At 46.1% G+C, this 22,719-nt stretch overlaps 1 protein-coding gene across 36 annotated transcripts in view; it reads left to right on the top strand.

Annotated features, from left to right (window-relative positions):
* Positions 1-19,082, top strand: part of Rbfox2 (RNA binding fox-1 homolog 2) — a 264,663-nt gene extending 245,581 nt beyond the window's left edge. For 14 of the 36 annotated variants that reach the window (XM_076556283.1, XM_076556285.1, XM_076556269.1 and 11 more), the window contains 5 exons: positions 3,425-3,464; positions 8,217-8,248; positions 12,033-12,121; positions 12,512-12,584; positions 13,899-19,082. In XM_076556283.1, coding sequence (XP_076412398.1) covers positions 3,425-3,464; positions 8,217-8,248; positions 12,033-12,121; positions 12,512-12,584; positions 13,899-13,953 — 289 coding nt within the window. In that variant the 3' untranslated portion in view covers positions 13,954-19,082. Of the gene's footprint in view, positions 1-938; positions 1,002-3,424; positions 3,465-6,210; positions 6,254-8,216; positions 8,249-8,408; positions 8,486-12,032; positions 12,122-12,511; positions 12,585-13,898 lie in introns of those variants that run through there. The other 22 variants (XM_076556291.1, XM_076556278.1, XM_076556289.1 and 19 more) reach the window with 6 other exon arrangements.
* Positions 19,083-22,719: the final 3,637 nt, after the last annotated feature.

Genomic DNA, 22,719 nt, shown 5'->3' with positions numbered 1-22,719 from the left:
GAGGGCAAGAACCAAAATACAGAAATATAACCAAGGGTCAATTCATTGTACAAACCCTCAATTTTGGCCACCTTAAGCCTTCATGGTGATGGCTTAAGACAGTAGCCAGAGCCGTCTTGTGTTTGCTAGCAGTGTGTTGGCATGGAGTTCACTCAGCAGCGCACGAGTGTGGATTAACACTACTGCAGAGAACTAAGAAAGGAGCTGGAGATTTTAGTGCCAGACTCTGTCTGCTGTGCTCACCCCATCTCACCACCGCGTGTGGGGGCCGAGGCCAGCACATGCGCCCACCCTATGGTTTCACTGCCTGGGTAGTGAGCAGCAAAGCTAGTTACCCACAATGGATTTGCTTTCTTTGTAGGAAACAGATTGAAAGAGGTGAATTCAAAGACAAACCAAGTCCAATTGAATGGAGGGAGAGAGGGAGCAGTAGGAGGAAGCCAGCTGCAGCCGGCTTCTGAGATGGTGGCAGCTGAAGCGGCTGAGCATCTCTCGCCTTCAGCTTGCTGCCGGGTGTCTCATGCAGTGGAAAGATTCCATAGCAACAAATAAATCCTTTGTTTTTGAATGGGGAGAAGGAGGGAAGATGGCAGATTGGCTTTTAGTTGTTTATCTGTGTCAGCCTAACATATTTTTATATAAAGTGAACTTCTCTAATTCAGTTGTGCCAAGGACTTTCTCTCTTAAAAGATTTGACATTTCTCTTCATCTTTTCTCTGCCTATGACAGTGTTTTTTTTTTTTTTTTGGTTGTTGTTATTGTTGTTGTTGTTGTTTTTTGTTTTTTTTTTTCCTATATTCTGGAGAAATATAAATAGCTGCAGAAAAGCCAGATAGCTGCTTTTTAGTTAAAACATAAAGGAAGATAGCATGTCCCTTTCTGATAGCATAGTTGGCTTCACCAGGAAGTATACTAATTTAACATTCATTCATTCATAGACCAATGGACATACCATTAGGAGTCCTCCATGCCACAGAATTAAAGCATTTTTATTAGACAAGGCAAGTATGCATGCTGAAGTGGGCAGACTCCAAGACACTGCAAGGGAACTGCTTCAGAGAATAACTTTCATTTGCAATTTATAGATAATTAAATCCCATGCATTCCATCATCTCCATCTTCTGCCATGACTTGCTTTTAATTTTATCCTTTTTTGTCTCAACTTGACCTTTGACCTTCAACCTCTGACATCTCTTTTTTAAAAATTAATTAAAGATAGAACTGTGTTTCATCAAGAAATATTTGAGTGAAACCTGAAGTGAATCTTTTACAAGCTCAGCAAACGAGGAAAACTGCTCATGATGTGTCTCCATTTCAACCCAAAAAGCTTTTACTGTCACATTTGCAGGGAGAGAATGCCCAGAGGAACATGGAACTCCCTATTTTGTGATTTCCTGAGCTACTTCATACGGTAGCTGGGTTCACTGCTGTTCAGTGTAGGACCTTTCAGTGTACTGACCGAACTTAACCGTTCTCTAGTGAGTCTGTGTCAGGTGTGGATTTGCCTCCACGAATCCTATCTTTTATGTCTGATCATGTCAGTTTCTGTGCATCGCATTGAACACTAATTTCCCTTGTATTCTTTTTTATTAACTATACCATCTGTTTACATGGAAGATGGCAAGGAATAAGTCCAGTATTTCATGGGGAATGAATGGCCTAGAGTTGCTTTCAGCCTTGTTAGTCACTGTGCTCTAGCCTCTTACAGCACTGGGCACAGGGATTGTCAGAATCTGGAGTTCAAGTGAATACTCACCATAAGTGATTCCCTTGTTTTGAATGACAACACTCTTCATAGAAGGACTGTGTTGTGGTCTCTGCCTGTGCCCCCCTCACTGACATTGATGAAGACTCATTCACCACCTGTCCCCCATGCTGTCCGGTCATCAACCTTCTCCACCAAGTCTTTTGTGAGAATGCAGTGGAGCGGCAGATTCGACCTGGTAGCAGACTTTAGCTGCAAGTGCAGACGGAAGCAGACGGAAGCAGGTGTAGCCTGCTTTTCCTGCGGCACCACACAGAGGCCTAGCACTCGATACATTGCAAGGTGTGACCTTGCAACTTGTAGATAGAAGACTCAGTGGCCCTGCTTGTTAGCTCAGTCATTATAACTGAAAAAAGAAATTATCCATTTTAGTTAGCTGACGAAACAAAAACAGATTTTTAAAAATGTATTAAAAAGCCAAGTCTTGACCTGACAAATGTGAAGATGAACTTTGTCTTCTCTCTACCACTGTTTATGTCTTCTGCTCCCAAAATAATGTTTTGGGGGAAATCTATGTATACAAAAGCACTTCATAAGGCTGGAGAAAAGTCTACATTTTAAGAATAACAGTATAGTGCTGCTCCAGATTTATATTTAAAAAACTAATATTGCCTACTTGGCAAAGCCCATTCCCAAATAGGAGAGGGGGCCCTGCCAGCAGCTTCCTCAGTTTCACTGTTTGAAATCAGTAGGACAGGCCTAGTCATGCCCAGAACTTCAGTCACCAATTGTATTTTTCAGAATTCTTTAAGTGCTCTATTAAGAAAGAACCCTTAAAAATCTTCCAGTTGCTCCTTCCCACTCTGGATTATATTGTTACTATCTGGGATCCCACTGCACCTTTCAATTCTTGGACCAATCACCTTAACCTTGAGCTCATTACCTCTGCTTGTGAAAGCAATGCATTGTGGGTATTTTTGGTTGTTTTGTTCTTTCGGTTTTTTTTTTAATTACATTTCTCTGTTTACTTTGGTCAGAATTGATTGACTTGTTTTTCCAAGGTGTTGCATTGGTTCTCAAAAATGCTGAATAATAATACTTTGCATGCTTGTGTGATCAGCCAAATCTTATCGCATGTCTAATGTGCAGGGTGAAAAGCAGGTGATGTATGGATAACAGGAAAAATATACACTTTACTTCAAAAATATGAAATGAAAATACACTATTAAGCATCATTTAAAACACACTTTGCACATAGGTTCTGATCTAATGGAATTCATTTTGTTCACTCTCTTCATAAAGTTAAGCCCCTCATCATCCCTACCCTTTGTACACTTTTAAAGAACAGCGTTCTCCTAGAACACACTTCCACTTAAAGTCCAGATTTTAAAGTTGATTTGTCCAACCCAGCAGCTCTCAGACAACTACATGAGGCCCTGCCTGCCAGGAGCACTGTTTGTTTCATTAGTCTGAGTTACCCAGTGTCCAGGTGCTCGGTCTAGTTTTGCAGACCCTTAGCTCTCCTTGCATGTCCTGGAGCCGTGGAACGCACGTGTGCACTTGGCACATCTCTGTCACCAGCTTGCCGCGGCCCCATGTCCAGGTCACATTCATACATCACCTGCCTGTGTAGCGCATGTGCATGCTGCCGTCCTCAATAACCGGAATGTGTTTCTGTTCTTTTGTTTTTTGTTTTTGTTTTTGTGTGGATTTCTGCAGTGTGGTTTACCAGGACGGATTTTACGGTGCTGACCTCTATGTAAGTACACACACCGGGGCCTTTTTGACCCCATCCCCTGACAAGCCAGCCTTTTTTTTCTGTTCCTTTAGTTTGTTTTGTTTTCATTTTTGTTTTGTTTTCCTTTTAAAAAAAATATAATTTGTTTTGTTTTCCTTTTTCCTTGTGGATATATATATATTATATTTTAAGAATGCAAGCATGCTTCTCTGCCACTGCGCTTGCCCCTGGGTGCAAAAACTAAGCCTTTGGGTCTCATGACGGTTGCTGGGGTCAGCCTACTGGACATATTCTTCCCCTTCCCTATGCCCACAAGCGTTCTGGGCATCTCTTACCCTGTGAGATGGTCAGCAGGTTTAAAGTCGTATTGTTGTCTCATCATCTGCATACATGAGCAGCAGGACTAGTTTAGCCTGACACCAGCTCTTTCCCTCTTGTGCCTTTCATCTCACAGCGTCTTCAGAGCATTAGGGCTTTGGTATGTGTAAATGGCAATCAGCTTTCCAAACTGTGTGCTTCCTAATTTGACATGATGTGAAGAACGTAAACTTGTGAAAGTGCCATCAAGGAGCTGATAATTCTGAGGATCGTGTAGTGACTAAAGGATCTCAGATACTCAGTATAAAACCCATCTGCCTGGAAGACCACAGCCAGTGGGTCTGTTTCTTAGGAGTCAGCCGGGGAAACCGAGAAGCATTCTTCACATCCTGGACTCTTACAGCCATTCAAGTTTGTGAAGATCTGCCAATTCCACCAGCCACAGTGACACTGAATCCATCTTCCATCTAGCTGGAGATGAAGTTCCATGATTTGTTGGTCACATACTACTTAAAAGATGGACAAAGAGATGGAGCTGACACAGGAAAAGCTTTTGAATGTTGAAGACCATTGTTAAGAGCCTTCCAGATGGTCTTTTTCTGAATGCCAGCGTAGTCCACTGACCCAAATCATTAATACAACTTTATGAAAAAGACACGGCAGTAGGGAGTGACTCTGTAGGTGGGTCAGCGTTCCCAGAAGATGCTTCCGGTGCCCTCACCTCTCTAGTCCTTGAGGCTGTTCATACCCGCTTCCCCGGCAGTCTAAGGGCAGCCATTCAGAAGGCACCGAGTCAGTAGAGCATGCTGAGTCTACACATGTGCTATTTAGAGTAGGCCTTCAAAGTGTACCTAGTAAAGAAACCTTAGTCATGATTCATTGATCCATCTCTCAGATTGTGATTACCAGAATTTCACAGCCAAGCATAAAGATCATTATCTCTTTGTACTTTAATTAAAATCTAACACTTGCTCAGCAAATTTTCAAGAAGTAACATTCCCCCTGTGTTCACAGTTGAGAACTAGGCAGATGACACATTTCTGAATGTGCATATTTACATGTGACGTTAGCATGTGCATCCTCCATATTCTCATGAAACTCAGCTTCATATTATTTCCTTCTTTGGAGCCTGCCCTGTTAGAGCAGGCTTTCCATTTGAATTATTTCCTCAACTGAGGGTTTTATTGTTTGTTTGTTTTAGGGGGATTAGATTGTTGTGTTTTTGTTTTTTGTTGTTGGTTTTTTGGGGGAGTATTTTTGGTTTTTTTGTTGCTGTTGTTTTTTTGAGACAGGGTTTCTGTATGTAACCCTGACTGTTTTTGGAACTCTCTCTGTAGACCAGGCTGGCCTTGAACTCTCAGAGATCTGTTTGCCTTTGCCTCCCAAGTGCTGGATTAGCACCACCACCCAGATTTTTCTAAAATTATCCTATTTCTATACTGGTTTTGCCTATTTTTACCTTTAACCAACCAACTAAATATTTGTTTGAGGCTCTCCTACTTCCTTATTTGGCATTTTCACATCTTAATGAGAGATGATTTTTCATCAAGAGAATGTTCTTATGGGTGTCTTGTTTGTTTGTTTTTGTTTTTATTTTTTAATCTAAATGAATAATCTACAGAAGCCAAGCAAGAAATCCAGTGGCTTGGCCACAGCACCCTTTCAGGGGCCCTTGCTAAAGCACTGGTGCGTGTCTGCTGCCCTTTCTTTCTCCCATCTGAGTCAGTGTTGCTAGGAGGGGAAAAGTTGCTCGCTAGTGCTGAGACCACATCTGAGCCCTCCTCCCATGAAAACCAAGACTACAGTATCTTCTCCAGGCTGTGGCTGTTGACCAGATGTCTGAGTGTGAGGGAGCTACGGAGGCCTAAAATCACAAGCCAAAATGGCTGTCTGCTTTTAGTTTGTTCTGCTTTCCTCTGTACTTTCCTAACTCTGGAAACCTATCACTGCACCTTTAGATCTAGTTTCCTCAGAAGTGTACTAGAATAGGATGAGTGCAGGATCCAGTGTGTAAACGCTACTCTGGCCCAGACAGAGCATGAGCAGGAGCCATTGGGAGGAGCCATGGCGCCTTGGTGCTGGCTTTACTTCCCTATTCCGCTTTCAGAGCAAGCGGTTCCTGATAGCCCTTCTGCTTCCTCATCGTGCACTTGTGTCTGGAGATGATCTAGCCATCATGTCCTCTATTTGTAAAGAGGCTTGCTCTTCCAGGATAGATGTATGCCCACTCCCCATCCTCGCTGTCCCCCTTTTTTCCCAGTAGAAAAAGCCATAGTTCACCCTAATTCATCCTTTTTGTGGGATAACAACTGCTCCTGATTCTCACCTGTGAAAAGCATGCTTGCATCCAAAGGAAAGAAAAGGCTGGCAGCCCATGGTGGGCTCTTTGTATGATTGTTTTCCTTCCACAGCTGTGTTTTTGAACTGCTCTTCCTGTGTTCTGTTATAGAATAGTCTTACAGGAACCAATCATTAGCGCTAAAATACCTCAGGTAGGAGTGCCAGTGTGACCTGCCAATCAATCAGATTGTGGATTGCAGTGAAAAAATTGAATTATACTAACCATTCCAGCTCCACGTTAGAGATGGGAACAGAGGCTTTTTTGGACAATCAAGACTTGTGAGCGTGTGATCTAAGCCCTGCTACCTCAGCAGTGCACACATCACATCCACACATCATGGCACTTCCTTCAAAAGGAGCTTTCCAGTCCTCTCAACACACATCTGCACAGATCGCATGCACTCTCCCACCACTGATGCCTCCTTCAGCCTGTCAGTCACATTTGCCTGTGCTCTTTATTTAAACCAGTCTTTTGTATTGGAGATCTTACCAGCTGAGGGCACTAACTGTGACAGAATTGTCCAAAAGGGAGGAGACAGAAGCCTGCCCGTGTGAGGCTTCCTCCTTCCTCCATCCCATGTTGAGCCAAAATCCTGGGCAGAGGTGGCCTGTGCTGCTGCAGAAGCATGAAGTCTCTACAGGTCTTCAAGGACACACTGGACTGGTAGCTCCCTGTGCCCTCTTTCCTTTCACCAAATGAGATCTGTGAGTGTTGGGATTAGCATGCTCGTTAAGAGAGTTTTCGGGCAGCTTGATGCTAGGAGAAGAAAAAGAGTCCATTACTTTATAACCCAGTTACTTCATGTAACCCAGTGATGTTTTAGAAATGGACTAATTTGAAGAGATGTGGAATAATAAAGTATTTGAAAGATTTAATTCAAAAGACCATCTCTCATCTATCATATAAGTCAAAGATAATCAAGTTGATCATAATAATCTCTCCTTAGTCTCAAATTTAAATAATCATGAGATAGAACTTTAAATGATGTTTTTCATAGTAGATCAACCTGTCTATCTAGAGCAAAAATTAAAATTTTTGTATTCAAGTCTGTGCCATGTCTTCATGAGAACTCACTGTTTAGTGAACTGTGGCTCTCAGTTGGAGTGTGGAAAGAGGCCACTAGGATCACCTACGGCCAAAACCAATGGTTAGAGGCCAAACATTAGACCCTTGCTAAGTGAAATAGATCTCCTTGGTGGTGAGACTAACCATCATACCTGCTAGTGCCCTATACACACACGCACACACATGTACACACTTGCCTTGCTCTGTCCATCTGCACACTACATGAGGATAACAAGCTTTCATTTGTCTGCTGGTCTTGAACTACACACTTTCCTCCTCGGTGTCACATGTCATTGTCTTTCAGGTAGAGAGAAGGTGTCTTGACATCACATGCTCACCAAAGTCCTGTTTTAATGTAAACCTAAAGCAAAAATACAATAAAATTAAAGGCAGGGTTAAAATCAAGACAAGATAAAAATCTGTAGATGTGCAGACAAGGGTCACATGCAGGGGAGCAGTGATTAGAGTCTGTTTTGTTTCAAACAAAGCTGCAGAAATGGTACAGAAGAGTCCCAGTGGTACAGAGTTGATTCAGCGAAGAAGAGTAGCAGATCTCTCGGTGGGAGACAGACTTTCCTTTAACGCTTCGGAAAGTCTATAGCAAAGGGGCCTAAAGCAACAGCATTTGGCTTTGAAAAGCTGGAAATGAAAGCAAAGATATGGCAGATAATTGAGAAAACAAAACTCTCAAATACAAGAGAAACCTTGGAAGAACACTAGATAAGAAGATGCAGTTGCTCCCAGAAAGTGAGCAGCCGGGGGAGCTCTGTGGGTTGGGGTTGAATTCTAGTGACAGAGCCGGGCAGGTTAACTAGCACAGTGATGTGGAATTGGGCCACCAGATTGGGAACACTAGGCATTATTTAGGAAGGTTACGAAGAAAATTAACTATTTTTCAAGGAGCATGTACGTATTTGAACCAGGCTTAGCCAGGCCAAACTTAGGCAGCTCTTAGAGTTCCAGAAGCCGTCTGTGTGTGCCCTCCTACACTATGGTGTGCTGTGGCCATGCTAATCCCCATTTTTTGTTTTATTTCAAATCACACACAGATAGAATCTGCAAACTGCTTCAGATCAAACAGGTCTGATTGTGTGTAAATACATATGTCCTTTTTAATTTTTATTAATGGTTGCTTCAGTTTTGCATCAGTGCATGGTTAAAGCAATACACATCAGCTATTCATGACTTCATATCTCCAAATGAATTATTTCTCCTCTTTTTTTGTTTGTTTGTTTGTGCAGTCAGCTGAAGAAATGTTAACATCTCACTCTAAATCTCTCAGTGGAGTCTCTGTTCCCTTCTCTGATATAACAGATGGGTTACTGCTTGTTATAATTATTAACATTGTGGTGTGGGCCAGGGCTCGGGTGGGCGAGATTTACTCCTCCTTTGGGCTGGGGAGGGCCAGTTGTTAGGGTCTGGAATGTTAACTCAAGTGGTGACTGACTGTTTCCGTAATACCAGGTCGTTGTGGCTGCACGCTCTAGTAATTGAGGCTGTGTACTTCACCGAGCTTGTGGTAGAGCCTAGGGCGAACCGCTGTCCCAAGAGAATGCTGGGATAGATAGAGTTAGCCAGTGCCAGTCTGGACGTGGTGGTTTTGCTGTTGTTTTAGCTCCGGATGTCGGCATGCTCAGTTTTAATGTGATTAATATTAATGTGGCGCCACCCCCCACCCCACGCCTGAGCCCTCTTCTCCTTCTTCCCACCTTGTTCTTTTTGAAAATTTTAAGAAACAGTAATGAAAACCTTGGTGTTTCAAACTGCACTTTGCTCTCATGTTCTATAAAAACCTTCAAATTTTCTGGTTAAAGTAAAATCTGGGGGAAAAAAACTTAGCCCTTTGTACACTCTGAAACCGAGAATACAGTTAAGTGAGTTGTAGTTTGTAGATTTTGTCCTGAGTTTTGTGTAATGTTCTGTAGGTACCCAATTTAAGCAATAGCAGAAAGACTTCAGAGTAAGATATAAGATCCGAAAGGATTAGCTTCCTGATGTGCAGTGCACTGTTCCTAAGGCATTGGTGAATTACGGGGTTGCTTTGGTAAAGTATTACCTCTCCAGCCCACATGCAGCCCTCCTTTAAACGACTTCTCAGGAACTGCTGAAAGATCATCGGCTTTTCAAAAGCGTTAATGTAGTTTTTCTTATTGCTAGTATTCTCCCAAGCCCATCAGTACCAATAAAATATTTCATCCCATCCTGCACTTGAACCCCAGAGAGCTTCATCAGTCAAACCCCAAAGTCAGAGTCCACTCATGGAAGCAAATACTGCAGATGGAGAAGGCCCACTTCCTCCCAGTGGGAAGGACCTCAGCCACCGAGGAAAACCTTGCTGTCAGTGCCTAGCTTAGGAGCCCTTCCTCCCCCACTTGACAGCCGCAACTCCGAGCTCCCAGGGATCTGGCCTGAATCTACTTTCAGTGAGGACTTCCACCCTGCTCCAGTCTGGAAATGCTGTACCTAGCTAAGCACTGATCCAACTGTGGTTGCTTTCACTACCGTAGCTTTCTAAATTTGTAAAGATTGTTTTGGTGTTTGAAGGAATGCTAAAGAGACCAAGCACATAGTGCTAAATTACCCTTGTTACTTACAAAGAAGTTTCACTGAAGAATCAGCTTCTGATCTAAACAAATGGAATCATACCGAAACAGAATGAGCAGCTGAGCCTTTGTGGCCCAGATAAAGATGAACTGTAACGATGAGCTTTGTCTTCTAACCAGTGCTTTCACCATTCCGTGTCCTCTTTGGAGTCTAAGAACTAAGGGAAAGAAGGACTGGAGCAAGCCCTGGGGAGCTAGATGTGAAGTGTTGCCCAGGTGGTCCAGCCTGCTCTCCCAGTAGATAGACAGGGCTCAGTCACAAGGTTGCTTCCTGCCACATTCCCACCTAGGTCACGTCACTGCTAGGGTCTTGTAAGGGTAACTCAGGTTATCCCTGTGGACACCTACAGAAGGACCCACAGCAAAGGAGTGTTGCAGAGCAGCTTCCTGGACTGGAGAAGTGTATTGGGAGCTGCTGACAGTGACGCCGCCTTACAGCGTAGACTCGGAGAGCAGGATGGATGCTCCCTCATACTGCTGGCGCTTTGCTAGAGGAAGCTTAGACGTTCATAAAATTATAGGTAGTCCCCAAATGAGATTCATCAGGAGTCAAAGACGCCGGCCAGAGCTGCTAGGCAGGATGCCAGAGAAGACCAAGGATCTCATTAGAAAATACTTTAGTCTGGTGGTGGTGGTGGTGGTGATGCACACCCTTAGTCCCAGGAGTCAGAGGCAGGTGGATCACTGTGAGTTTGAGGCCAGCCTGGTCTATACTAGGACAGCCAGGGCTACACAGAGAAACCCTGTCTCAAAAAGTAGAAAGAAAGAAACTGGAAGGAAAAAAAGAGAGAAGTAGTACTGGGTGGTGGTGGTGCACACCTTTAATCCCAGCAGAGGCGGGTGGTCTGTGAGTTCAAACCAGCCTAGTCAACAGAGCAAGTTCCCAGACAGCCTAGGCTACGCAGAGAGACCTTGTCTCCAACACACACACACACACACACACACACACACACACACACACACACACACCCCTTTACAACCCTAAACAATGGGGGCGTGGAGTGAGTAAATGTGAGGTCTCTCTTGTAAAGTTAGCAAAAAATGAACATTTATTTGAAGGAAGAAAAAAAATGGGATACTTCATCTCTTATGAGATGTGAACTGTCTACAGGAAAAAACATGTTTTATCATTCACAACTGAGCCAGTTTGACCAACTGAACATCTATTTTGGTAGCCAAAGGACAACAGTTAAAAGATGTGTATCTGGTAGAGAAGTGGTGGCCTTTAATCCCAGCATTCAGAAGGCAGAGGCGGGCAGATCTCTGGAGTCAAGGCCAGCCTGGTCTGTAGAGTAAGTTCCAGGACAGCCAGGGCTAAACAGAGGAACCCTGTCTTAAAAACACCCCCACCCCACCACAAAAAAAGGAAGAAAAAAAAAATAAGGAAATGTGTATCTGAATTATATTTAGATAAAGTGGGTGAACTGTAGAAGGCTAAGTGAGATGAGGCTTATCAGGGCCTGTCTCAAGAGCCCTGATTACATGACTGTCCTTGAGTCCTTCTAGAAGGGAAGAAAATAAGCAGTTAAATGATGAAGAGGTATGTCTGTCTGACTTCATCAGAGCTAACACTCCTAAGCCACTTGTAATCTGATTTCCTTGGGATGTGGACTGGTGTTAACAGTTTTCTGTAGAGAACTGGGGTCAGACATGTGGCTTGTAAAGCCACAGTCTCTGCAGGTGGCAGGCTAGATTAACTCATGGGCAATGCTCTCCTACCTGGTCTGCTTGTCCTCCCTTCTCCGGCTTGCTCTCCACAGACCTGCTATGTAGGACAGATCCAAGCTCTGGGTCAGACTTGCCTGTGACCTGCTGCATTCTCTAGTAATCAGCCAATCCCAGGACAGAGAATCTGAATTGGACACCTGAGTATTACAGATTTTAACTCTTTTTAGCTCTGTTACATGCATGTGAACTCAGAGTTCTCCCAACATACCATGAATATTTTCCCTATCGAGAGTTCCAGAAAACACTGTGAAGTAAGATTCAAAATCCTGTCTGTATTTCTTAACATTACTAGGTAGCATTTGTGTACTTTGTTTTTCTTACTGTCACAAATTGGAAAGCAAATTCCAACATTGGCTGAACTTGATTTTGTACCACAGGAGAACATGTAGACTGGTGCAGTTTGAAACACCCCTTCCCATGTGTGTCTCTGTGTTTGTGTCTGTCCTGTGTCTACACGTGAGCGTCTGTGTGGGGGTGGGGGATGTCTGTCTAGGGGAGAGGTAGCTGTAAAGTCAGTTCTCTTCTCTCCTGTAGGGTGGATATGCAGCCTACAGATATGCACAGCCTGCTACTGCAACCGCAGCCACAGCTGCTGCAGCCGCTGCAGCCGCTTACAGCGACGGGTACGTACAGAGCCAGGGCAGGCAGGCTCTTTGATGCCCTGAGCATCGGGCCAGCTGCAGCACCCCCTTCCTCTGTCACCGCTTCAGAGCTGCCCTTAGTCCCTGAGCCTCCTGGCATGCCAGCACCCAGGCCTAGCCTCTTCCTGTCCTCACTCTTGTTCTGTCTCTTCACGGCTGTGATCACCGCCCATCATCTTCTTCCTCCTCTCACCCCTTCTTTGCCATGTTATAGAAGTACATCAGGGTTCCCAGTCACTGCATCCGGGGACAGAGATAGGGAGGCTTTTTCCATCTGCCATTTTCCCTCCGAAGAGTCCAAGTCCGCAGCACAGAACCTTCAGTTTCAGTAGCGCTTGCCTTTCTCCATCTGACTGTGCTTCTCTTTTCCAGTTACGGCAGGGTATACACAGCTGACCCCTACCATGCCCTCGCCCCTGCCGCCAGCTATGGAGTTGGCGCTGTGGTAAGTTTATAGACCTTTCTTCTTCTCCTTTTTTTTGTCTTTTTTCTGGTTGTCCTGGAACTCACTCTGTAGCCCAGGCTGGCCTTGATCTCACAGAGATCCGCCTGCCTCTGTCTTCTGAGTGCTGGGATTAAAGGGGTGCATCACCGCAACCCAGCTGTATACCTTTTTTCTTAAACCATGTTACTCCTAACTTGTACACACAAACTTTGAGAGATCTGGGGAAGTGACACATTGTCATCTAATCCATTACCATGTGAGGCTCCGGGAGTTTCTGCTACTCTCTTTACCTGTATGTCGGAAAGGCCATGAGAAGGAAGGGATTGATGGTGACAGAGGCAGTTTCTAGTAGCAGTTATAGAGAACTGCAGAAGTACATAGAGCTTGTCTACAATAATCCATGGGAATAATGTTCTTGCTGCAGCCCTCTTGGATTTGGCTTAGATGCCTTTACTGCTGGCTGGGATTCATAAATACCAGGGCAGGCCACTCCATAATGACACCGAAAGAAAGACCCAGGGTAAGATTCCTGGGAAGGTTCACATGAAAAGAAATAAGATAGCAGAGAAAGTCAGTTGGTAAAGGTGAGGAAATAACCAGGGTGGCATGGGTGGCATGCACATCTGCACCTCACACTCACAGACCCAACCACAGTATCAGGGAAGATAATCACCATTGAACACATGTCGATTCATTCCCCCATTAGTCTCCAAACAATACAATATGACAGCAGTTTACAGAGCACTTAACCTTCCGTTAGGCCTTTCATGTACTATAGAGATGAGTCATTTGCAGAGGATGTGTCTGGTTAGACATGCACACCAAACCTTTCTAACAAAGGACTAGAGTTGTTGAGTTTGGGCATCCCTGGGCATTTCTTGAATCAGTGCCCCATGGACATTGAGACAACTGTATTTTATAGATTATGGAGGAGATCTGTTTCATTGGTGGGAAGACTGACTTAGGTTTAAATGTAGCATCATCTCAAACACAGGATGTGACCACCTCTGCCGAGGAGAAGTTGGAAGTAACACACTCTTACAGGTCATGTGTGAGAAGGAAGTTTAGTGGTCCAGCTCCCCTCGGGGCACTAATAGCATCACAAATGTCCTGCAGGATTTCCCTTTGTAAAACTGGTTGGAAACTATGCCAGGTCTGCCTTTTCTACCTAGTCCTGGAACCATGGAGGAGGCTGCTGTGCTGCCCCCACGGCCTGGCTGCCCTGCCCGAGGGGTGGTGACTGACCCTTTCTCAGGACGTGCTGCTCATGTCTAAGTCTTCTCTCCATTGTTCTTCTGTCTCTAATCACTGCAGGCGAGTTTGTACCGAGGTGGCTACAGCCGATTTGCCCCCTACTGAAGTGACGTGAGACCCCTGCAGATGGGACAGCCCCCAGTTCATGAGGCCTGGCTATTGCAATATTTACTAGTAGAGGACTCTATAGCAAGATGAAGAGGAAAACAAACAAAAAGAGAGAATACTTTTTTATACCTCACTATGTTCTTTGAATATGTATTTTTCCTTTAAATTTCTGCCTTTAATTCTTTTGTTCCAAAGATTGTGCTTTTTTTTTTTGTTTGTTTTGTTTTTTTGTTTTGGATTTTTATTTTTGATTTTTGGGGTTTTTGTTTTGGGGAGATTGTTTTTGTTTTTGTGTGTGTGTGTTTTTTGGGGGGGTGTTTTTGATTTTTTTTTTTTAATTTTTTTTAAACTGTGGTTAAAAAGAAAAAAAAAAAGATACTGCATTTCCATATCTATATGTCCGTGCTTAGCTTATTCTGTCAGTCACAGAAGAGGCAATCCAGGAGGAAGGAGCTGATAAATGTATTTGATCAGAAGCCAGCAGACAGAATTACCAAAGTGTATCTGGTGCTGAGTGGCGGGGGGCGAGCAGAGTGGGACCAGCTCGCAGCAGTGTGCTCTTCTGGCCTGTCTTTGGCCGGAGGTTCTGACTGGCTGTGGCTGGAATCCACGTGCCGCTAGGTAGGAGTCTGTGCTTGTCAAAGAGAATTTAAAGGATGCTTTTCTCTCCTCTTCCCTCCTGTTTGCCTTCTTTTTACAATCATCGACACTCACGGCCTGAGAGTGCCGGCATGGTTTGGGAACTACGGAGCTGATGGTTCCCAGCGTGCTCTCAGGCTGTGGGTAAGAGACACCTCAGCAGAGAACTGATCTTGGAGTGAGCTCCAGACAGGAAACACAACAGCCCAGCCTTCCTGCTGGGTTGCTGCCCCTCTCATTGAGCCACTGCACAGCTCATCTATTCTTTTATCAGCATGCTACTCCCATGTCCTCAAGATTCAGGAAGTTAGGACCCAGGGACAGAAGAATGAATAGTCGATGGCCAGATTTCCCCCCAGGTGTCTGGGCACAGCTCGAGGATGAAAAGTACCAATTGTTTAACCATTAAAGAGTGTGTAGGAGAGAAAAAGGGATGTTCAGCCTGCTAGCCCTTCCTTTTCCTGCAGCACCAAGTCAGTACAGAGTTAACAAGGCTTCAGAAAGCCTCTGCTGGGCCAGGATGAGGAAGCCAGCCCTAGGTTGTCTATCCCTACAAGTGTGGTGATGAGGCTGTAAGGGCAGGCAGAGGCCTTTTGTACTCACTCCAAAGCCATAGGAATTTCCATCTTCCAAAGCCTCAATGAGTCTCCCGCCCTTGCGACCACTGCACCCAGCTTCATGCTCTCCTCCAGAGTCACAGCCAAGCACCTGGACCCCTTGGGAACGTTAACAACAGGACAGGCCGTGGAATCCAGGTCTACCTTCGAAGGAGGATGTAAAATGCAAGGTCCTCCTGCAGGGACCATGGCAGTGAAACCTGGCTTCAGTTTTGTTTCCAAAGGATTTCTCCCCAGATCTGAGGTGTACCCGATAAGGCAGGGGTCCCACAGAGGCTCCAGAATGAAGGCATTCAGAAATGGGCACATCAGCTGGCTCCCTGGTCACTTCAGCTAAGGGGTCACTGCTAAAGGGAGTAGCTCAGAGACACTAGCTTCGGCTTTGTTTTGGTTTGTTTTAGGTTTGTTCTTGTTGGGGTTTTGGTTCTTTTGTTACTGTTTTTGCCTCTGCCTCTACACGTTTTTGACTGATAAATGATTCATGTCCCTGAATTAAAATGGCTGACATTTGACCGCATCAAGCATCCTTTGTAAGCTGGACCCTGGCCTGCAGTTGACACATACCATCTTGCCTCAGATCCTATCTCCTGTGATATCTGAGCAAACAGTATGGAAGCCAGAGATGGCAGCGTAGTCATTGATTCCGGGACAATGTGTAGAGTGGGAAACAAGACTGGCCATCCGCTGGCCGTTTATGGAGTCCCTTCCCCAAGCCAAAGTGTGGTTTGTTACTGCTGTTGGACAGTTCTCATTGTATGTACGTAAATATTTTAGTTGGGGAAGGGATGGGCTGAGGCCTCTTGGAGTTCTAGAGAATGAGGGCAGAGGAATTTTTCTTTCTCTTATTTCATTTTGAGAAAATTTCCTGACTAAAGGAACAGAAATTTTGGGTCATATTTAATAAGGGCCATTCTCACAAAAAGGCAAGCCTCTTCACCCGGTAGAGACTAGGCCAGTCCCTCAACAGTTGTATCCACAAAGAGGAAAAGAGGGAAAAGAATTGAAGAAGGCTTCTTTTCTTTTCTCCTAGACAGAAAAAAAGGGGCCTTGGCAGGGTGAGGAAGGCATTTCCCATGGCCCGTGCTGGAGGGGCCTCCATGCACTTCAGTTCAGCTGGTTCTGGCTGAGGCCTCCAAGGCCAGTTGTTTGCCAGTGTGTCTCTGCTGTGTGTACAAGGACACTCTCCCATGCCACTTCCTCAGCTTCCTTTCCAAGGAAGACTAGATGGAGTTGGTGTTTTATGCAAGGGTCTTTGGATTTCAGGGTGAGCACTGAAAGTTGGGGCTCCCCCAAGTGTCTGGATTCCACTGTATCTGCCTTGTGGTTGATCCCCAAGGCCACAGTGCTGGCATGTTGGACTGCTTTAGGAAGCAGGCTAGAGGAGACGGGCGTTTTGTGACTATTGGAGGATGTGGGTGATGATTTCCAAAAGATGACTGATGCTGAATCACAGTATGAGAAGGACATTTTCAGCTTTGCAGGCATTTGTACCTGACCTTTCTATGCTGCGACTCTTACCTTAGAAGCTGGGCTCCTTTAAGGAGACTTGTAGTGAAAACATTGGTCTGGCTGTCCCTCTTTCAGCCCGGAGAGCTGCCTTAGGTCTTTTCTAGAATCTCTGTGTTACTTAGTTCGACCTCAGCCCGGATCCACCATGTTACTCATCATTTTTAAGGCTCTCAGGTTTCCCAGAACCTCCCGTCATCAGTGACCATCACCCTGCAGCGGCCACAGTCTGAATCGAGCCAGCATGTTTTCTTTCCTTGGAAATGGCCTGACACTTCTTGGCTCTGAGTTTAAGGGAGCTCGTGGCTCTTCCGGAAAATGTGGACTCCGTGGGCCGAACTGCTTAGTTCAGGCTGCACTTTTCTAGAGTTGCAGCCTGCAGTCCATGACCACCTCCATCCTATAACTAGTCATGTAGCTTCCAGACATAAGGGACTCTAAGATGAACGGAGCAGCCCCAAGGATATGCAAGAAGAGCACAGTGCGCCCCCTTCCTGTGCCAGGCCAACAAGACCACCCAAGGGCAGTCTGGAACACAGGTGTGTCAGGAGGGGCAGGGAGCTGCCTGCCGAACCTTCCCCTTGGGCCCAGCTGGCTCTCCACTACTCGAAACTCTAGCATGGCAATGTTTGCAGAACTGCAGCCTTTCCCCCCGGCTATTAGGAGGAGAGGGGCTTTGGGGGGTGGGGAGGGGGTTGTGGTGTTTTAAAGCATAAGTTACCTGTTTGCACTGTTTTCAGATAGGAAACAATAGTGGGCACGGTGAACATCTAATGTAAACGTGTGTTTTATTTTGTCATGCTCTTGAGAATGTCTGACCATTTGTAGTATACACCAGTGACACTTGATTCTCTGTTGCATAAAACACTATATTTTTGGAAATGTTGCTGTCCAGAAGCCTCTTCCCACGCTCTCCCTCTCCTGTAACTTCCTTCACCCTTGCTTTCCCCATCAGCCAGGCAATTGCCATGCCCGAGCCAGAGCGGGAAACAGGGCCCCATCCCAAGCAGGCTCTGGGTGTCCTAACCAGCATGTGCCCTCTAGGTTACTGAGTGCAGGACAGTCCTTGGCAACTTTCCTTTCGAAAGGCTCACCAACTACCACAGGTTGCCGAACTCTTCAGCGAGGCACTGGGAGTGAGCCAGGGGGCACAGGTCCCTGAAATATTGTGGTTGGCTGTGGAAGCCATGTTCTTATGCAAGTTACCGAAACTGTAGCCAGTTACAGTGTACTCAGGAAAAACGGTAGATGAGTTCAGCCATGGTGGTGCTGGCTGGCAGGGATTGGTAACTGAGAACTGCTCATCAGCCAAAACTCAACCTTGCCTTGACAGAGACCTCCCGCCGAGGGGCAGCCCTCTGTCTGGCCGTTCTGTACATGCCAGCGCGGGGAGGGCTGCATTCACCCTGGCAGGCAAAAAGGGAACAGCGATGCTCTTTCCTTCCCCTCCCCCTTCCGGTTACCAATGCCAGGTGCCCAGGGGCACGCGAGTTTTTGAGTTTTTCAGAAAATGCTTTTGGTTTGGTTTTTCCGGGGACTGGCATGCTTTAATGGCTGTCTGTCCCATCAGGACTCCTAGCTTAGCTGTTTCCTTGTATTTTCTGTTCACAGTATTTTTGTGTGTGCGTGCTTGTTGGGCAGCTCATTTTGGCTGCATTATATATTGAGTGATGAACTGATCCTTCTTTTTTTCCCTAGGGACATGAATTTTGCCCTTATGTCACCATTATGCTTGTGAATAGCTAGAGCCAACCTGGGGCTGCCACGTATAAAGCTAGAGCTGCAGAGCACACTGAGGCTCTAGGTTTGGGGTCTCAGTCTTTTCAAGGCTCAGAGTGCCACAGAGCCTCTCTCTTCTCCACACCCCTGTGGCAAGGAGTGGCCTGCCTAGCACGTGCAGTTTCCCTGTGGCAGGACAGGTACCACTGGGGCATGGGGCATACTCGGATGCTTGTACAATTGACCACCTAGCCATGTCTCCTTCCCTCCCGTCCTCTCCACGGTCACCCCTAGGACACCGGAGCTGCTTGCCCAGGGTCCTGTTTCCCTGCCAACTCCAGAGAAGCACCCGGGGCTTTGTGACAGTCTCTAACCCCTCCCTCTCCTCCTCTCCCTAAGAATCATATTGTATAGTAGCTTTCAGACCATACAGTATTCATTGGGTTACTCCTATTATTATCAAGTAGCTGGAATTGTGAAGGTTGGAGTAGTTAGATGTTTAGCTTTTATTCCTTATTTTTTGTATTACTCTCCATGTGTATAAATTATTGATCATGTTGCTGGCTTTTATAAACTCTAAGCGAAGGAGGGGCCCTGCCTCAGCCTTTGCAAACGGTAATGAAGCACTGTTTTTAAATAAAAGAGAGAAACACCACCTCTGGCTGTGTGTGGATCCTTCTTTCTTTCCTGAACCCCAGGCTCTAATAGGAAAGAGGAAGAGAAACCACAGCACTTCCTCCTGGAAGGCTTCCGAGGGCCAGGAGCTGGGAGGTCGGGGATTCCACCAGCTGCTCTGGCTGGCATCTGTGAAGTGAGGTACATCTGCAGCTCCCCTCCATTTTTCAGATGCCCGCTTGCATTGCCTCGGCACTGTTTGCCAGCTCCGCTGACCGTCTGAACCCTCCTGGGGTGCCTGCTTCCCTGGCTTCTGCCACCTCTGTTCACCGTAGCTGTGGAAGGCAGGCCTCTGCTGTTGGATTGGCCTTCCACCATCCCTCACCAGTGGTTTCTCAGCCAGTACCCCAAATACCTGAAATCCCCCCCCCAGCCACTCCCTTCTGTGTCCAGGGGAGAGTGGGGTCATCTCAGACTCCTGAGTGGGTTTCTGCCCAGATGTGTGAACCCTGGCCTCCTCTGCTCGCCATGCCTGCTCTTCTCTTCAGCACTCAGGTGAGCCCCACCCTGCGCTCTGTGTCAGCTGAGGCATTTGTCTCCTCGCTCACAACATGAGCCTCTTCCTGTCTGGGATCTTAAATCTTAAATGGTTCCCCCCCAAAAAAAAAAAAAAAATCCCAAGTTTTCTCCATGGCAACCCAGAATAAGCTTCCGCCTGCTGCCTCTGCACGAGGAAGCAGCCCCTCGGGGTGAGAGCAGACACCGCTTAGTCCCAGGTGGTGTCCCTCGGGTGCCTCTGCTGGCCCCCGTAACTGGCAGATCCCCTAAACTGAGAAATGATGACGGTGGAGAACTTGGGGCTCGAGGGACTGTCCCCTGTGCTGTTGTTCGGACCACCCACACTGTTGCTCATGACCTTTGACCCTGGGCCTCACTGTGTCCCCTTACTGAACACAGAAGCTAAAGCCTGGAGTAGGGATTGTGTCCAAAGCCACATGGGAAGTAGCAGGGCAGGGTCCAGGCCCAAGCAGCCCAGCTCATATCCAGCTGACCTCTTGTTTGCTCTCTGTGCACCCCAAAATGTCACTGATTTCAGCAGCAATTTCTGCCCGTAAACTGGGTAGATTACAACAGAAGCTTGTTTCTCACCACTAAGGTTAAGTCATCAGCAGGTCTGTGTGGTTAGAAGAGGACAGACAACTTGGGATGGACACTTGGACATGAGGATTTCAACATAAAAACTTGGGGGACGTCCATGCCACAGCAGTCCCCTGGGTCTGTGAGTGGCAACTGATAAAGCCCTTGATAAAAGAAGGATAATGGTAAGGTGGAGGCTATAGGGGATTACTGGCCCAAGTATGTGATGCATTAGAAAGTGTCATAAACCACAGCTAACTGGAGACAGAAGCAGGTGGATCTCTGAGTTCAAGGCTAGCCTGGTCTACATAGTGAGACCTTGTAGCGAAAAGAAACCCTTACTTTGTTCAATGACTATGCTTTAGAGCAATGATTCTCGACCTTGCTAATGCTGCAACCCTGTAATACAGTTCCTTATGTTGTGATGAGCCCCAACCTTAAAATTATTTCATTGCTACTTCCTAACTGTAGTTTTGCCACTGTTAGGAACTGTAATATAAACATCTGATATGCAACCCCTCTGAACGGGTTGTTTAATGCCCCCTCAAAGGAGTTGTGACCCACGGGTTGAGAATTGCTGCTCTAGTTAAAGAGGAAAAACATTCTGAAAGGAGGCTACACTCCCACCCCTTTTGGGTCAGTTATCACTGATCCCAGATCCTATTCTAGGGATACTGCTCAGAAACACTTGTTGCTGCAGCTCCCATGGGGACAGCATTACCAGCCAGTTTCTGACCTCCAAGTTCTTCACCTGCCTCTCACTGAGCCCTGGCTGCACCCTGCCCTGACAGCTGAGCTCATTCCTGTCTTGGGTCCTTGACCAAGCTCTGCCTCAGCTCTCCCCTTGGTCATGATCTAAGTACCCTTCTGGGAAGACCTGACCACCCATCAGCTTAAGTGCCTTCCCAGACTGCCCCCCCTTGTACCTACCTGGTTCACTTGCTTTCATGGCACCCATCTCTCTGAGGGTACATGACTGACCCTGCCCACTTGTGATCTTGTTAATGTGTTCGCCTTAGTTGTGAGATGGCTTACTGACTTCCTCGGTTAGTCCACCAGGCTTTCCCCCTGGATTCTTCTAAAAGCATGACCATATATCCAGCTCCTTAAAGACCCATTTTCCAGTCTACACTCTAAACTCAATGCAACTCTCCAGGCCCCCAAGCACTTCAGCTGAGCTTACACCCCATCCCACAAGCATAGGTTTGCAAGTATCATAGGTGCGCTGATGAGCTATGTGCATTAGGAAGGAAGGCAAAAAGCAAATCAGCGTAACCCCAGCTGGAGAGATGGCCAGGTGGTTAAGAGCAGTAGATAGTCCTCCAAAGGTCCTGAGTTCAATTCCCAGCAATCACATAGGGCAACTCACAACCGCCTGTAATTCCAACTCCAGAGAATCTGATGTCCTCTTCTGGCTGCCACAGTCAGCTGCACACATGTATCATGCACACACATAAGTCTTTAAAAGAAAAGTGTGTCCCTGTAGTTGGTCACTGTGTGTACTCAGCTTTCAGACTGGTTATCTAAAGTGCTGCGATGGATAGCCCTAATCCTCCAGGAGAGGGATCAAATACATACCACTATGGGTCACCACGTGTACAGTCACCTAAGATCTGAAGAAACTACCTTTCATACATGAAAGAGTACAAAAGGCCTTTTTTTTTTTTAAGAAGCACATTCCAAGGCTAGATTATGACAATTACATGGAAGCTGGCTGACTTGTCCCATGATGAATGTTTTCCCTGTTTAACACATGGCTGTCTTTAGAGCAGGCTTTGGCATTCCTTGTCTCCAAGGCTCTGTCTGATGATTCTGTCTGCTGACAGCAACGTTCTCTAGTAATTGTTCCTCCCACGATAAGCGTCTCCCGCCTTAGACACACAGCAATGCAGTCTTGTACACTCACTGGTGTAGACCAGACAATGTAGATGAGCCTACAGCATCCCCATTCTCACTTGGCTTCGTATCCTACACTCACTTGCTTCCACCCACCAAGCACAATGTGTCCACAGTTATTTTCAAATAAGCCAGTAACTTCACGGGACCTGGGGGAGTGTCAACTGGGTAAGTGATTAGTGTCCCATCCCCACCCCGGGGATGGGGAAGGACAAGGTCTCTATATAGCCTTGGCTGGCCTGAAATTTACTATGTAGACCATGCTGGCTTCAAACTGCCTGCCTCTGCCTCCAGGGTGCTAGGATAATGATGAGTCTTTAAATTGAAGGTGCCCCCTTGCCATGTCACAGCCAGTCCCCTCATCCAAAGGTTCTAGCAGAAGTGGAAAAGCAATTGTCATCCCCTCAAAATTCACTCTTGGCACCCTTGACCTTACCCATCCGAAGTCTGATGTTGCGGTTTGGGAATCCAAATCTGTTCTTTCCCATAGTCCAAGTCTAAGTAAGTAAGTGCTGAGGGGTGTCTCACTTCTTCATGTGAGTGCATGGGGAAGTTGTCCAGGGTTGGAATCCCTTAGGGATAGGAAGTCCATTTGATTTAAAAAAAAAAAAAATAATAAGTAGGGATGTCTTCATTTCTTTTCT

Source organism: Peromyscus maniculatus, chromosome 20 (assembly GCF_049852395.1).
Source record: "Peromyscus maniculatus bairdii isolate BWxNUB_F1_BW_parent chromosome 20, HU_Pman_BW_mat_3.1, whole genome shotgun sequence".
NCBI classification, from domain to species: domain Eukaryota; kingdom Metazoa; phylum Chordata; class Mammalia; order Rodentia; family Cricetidae; genus Peromyscus; species Peromyscus maniculatus.
This window is presented reverse-complemented; position numbering and strand designations above follow the sequence as displayed.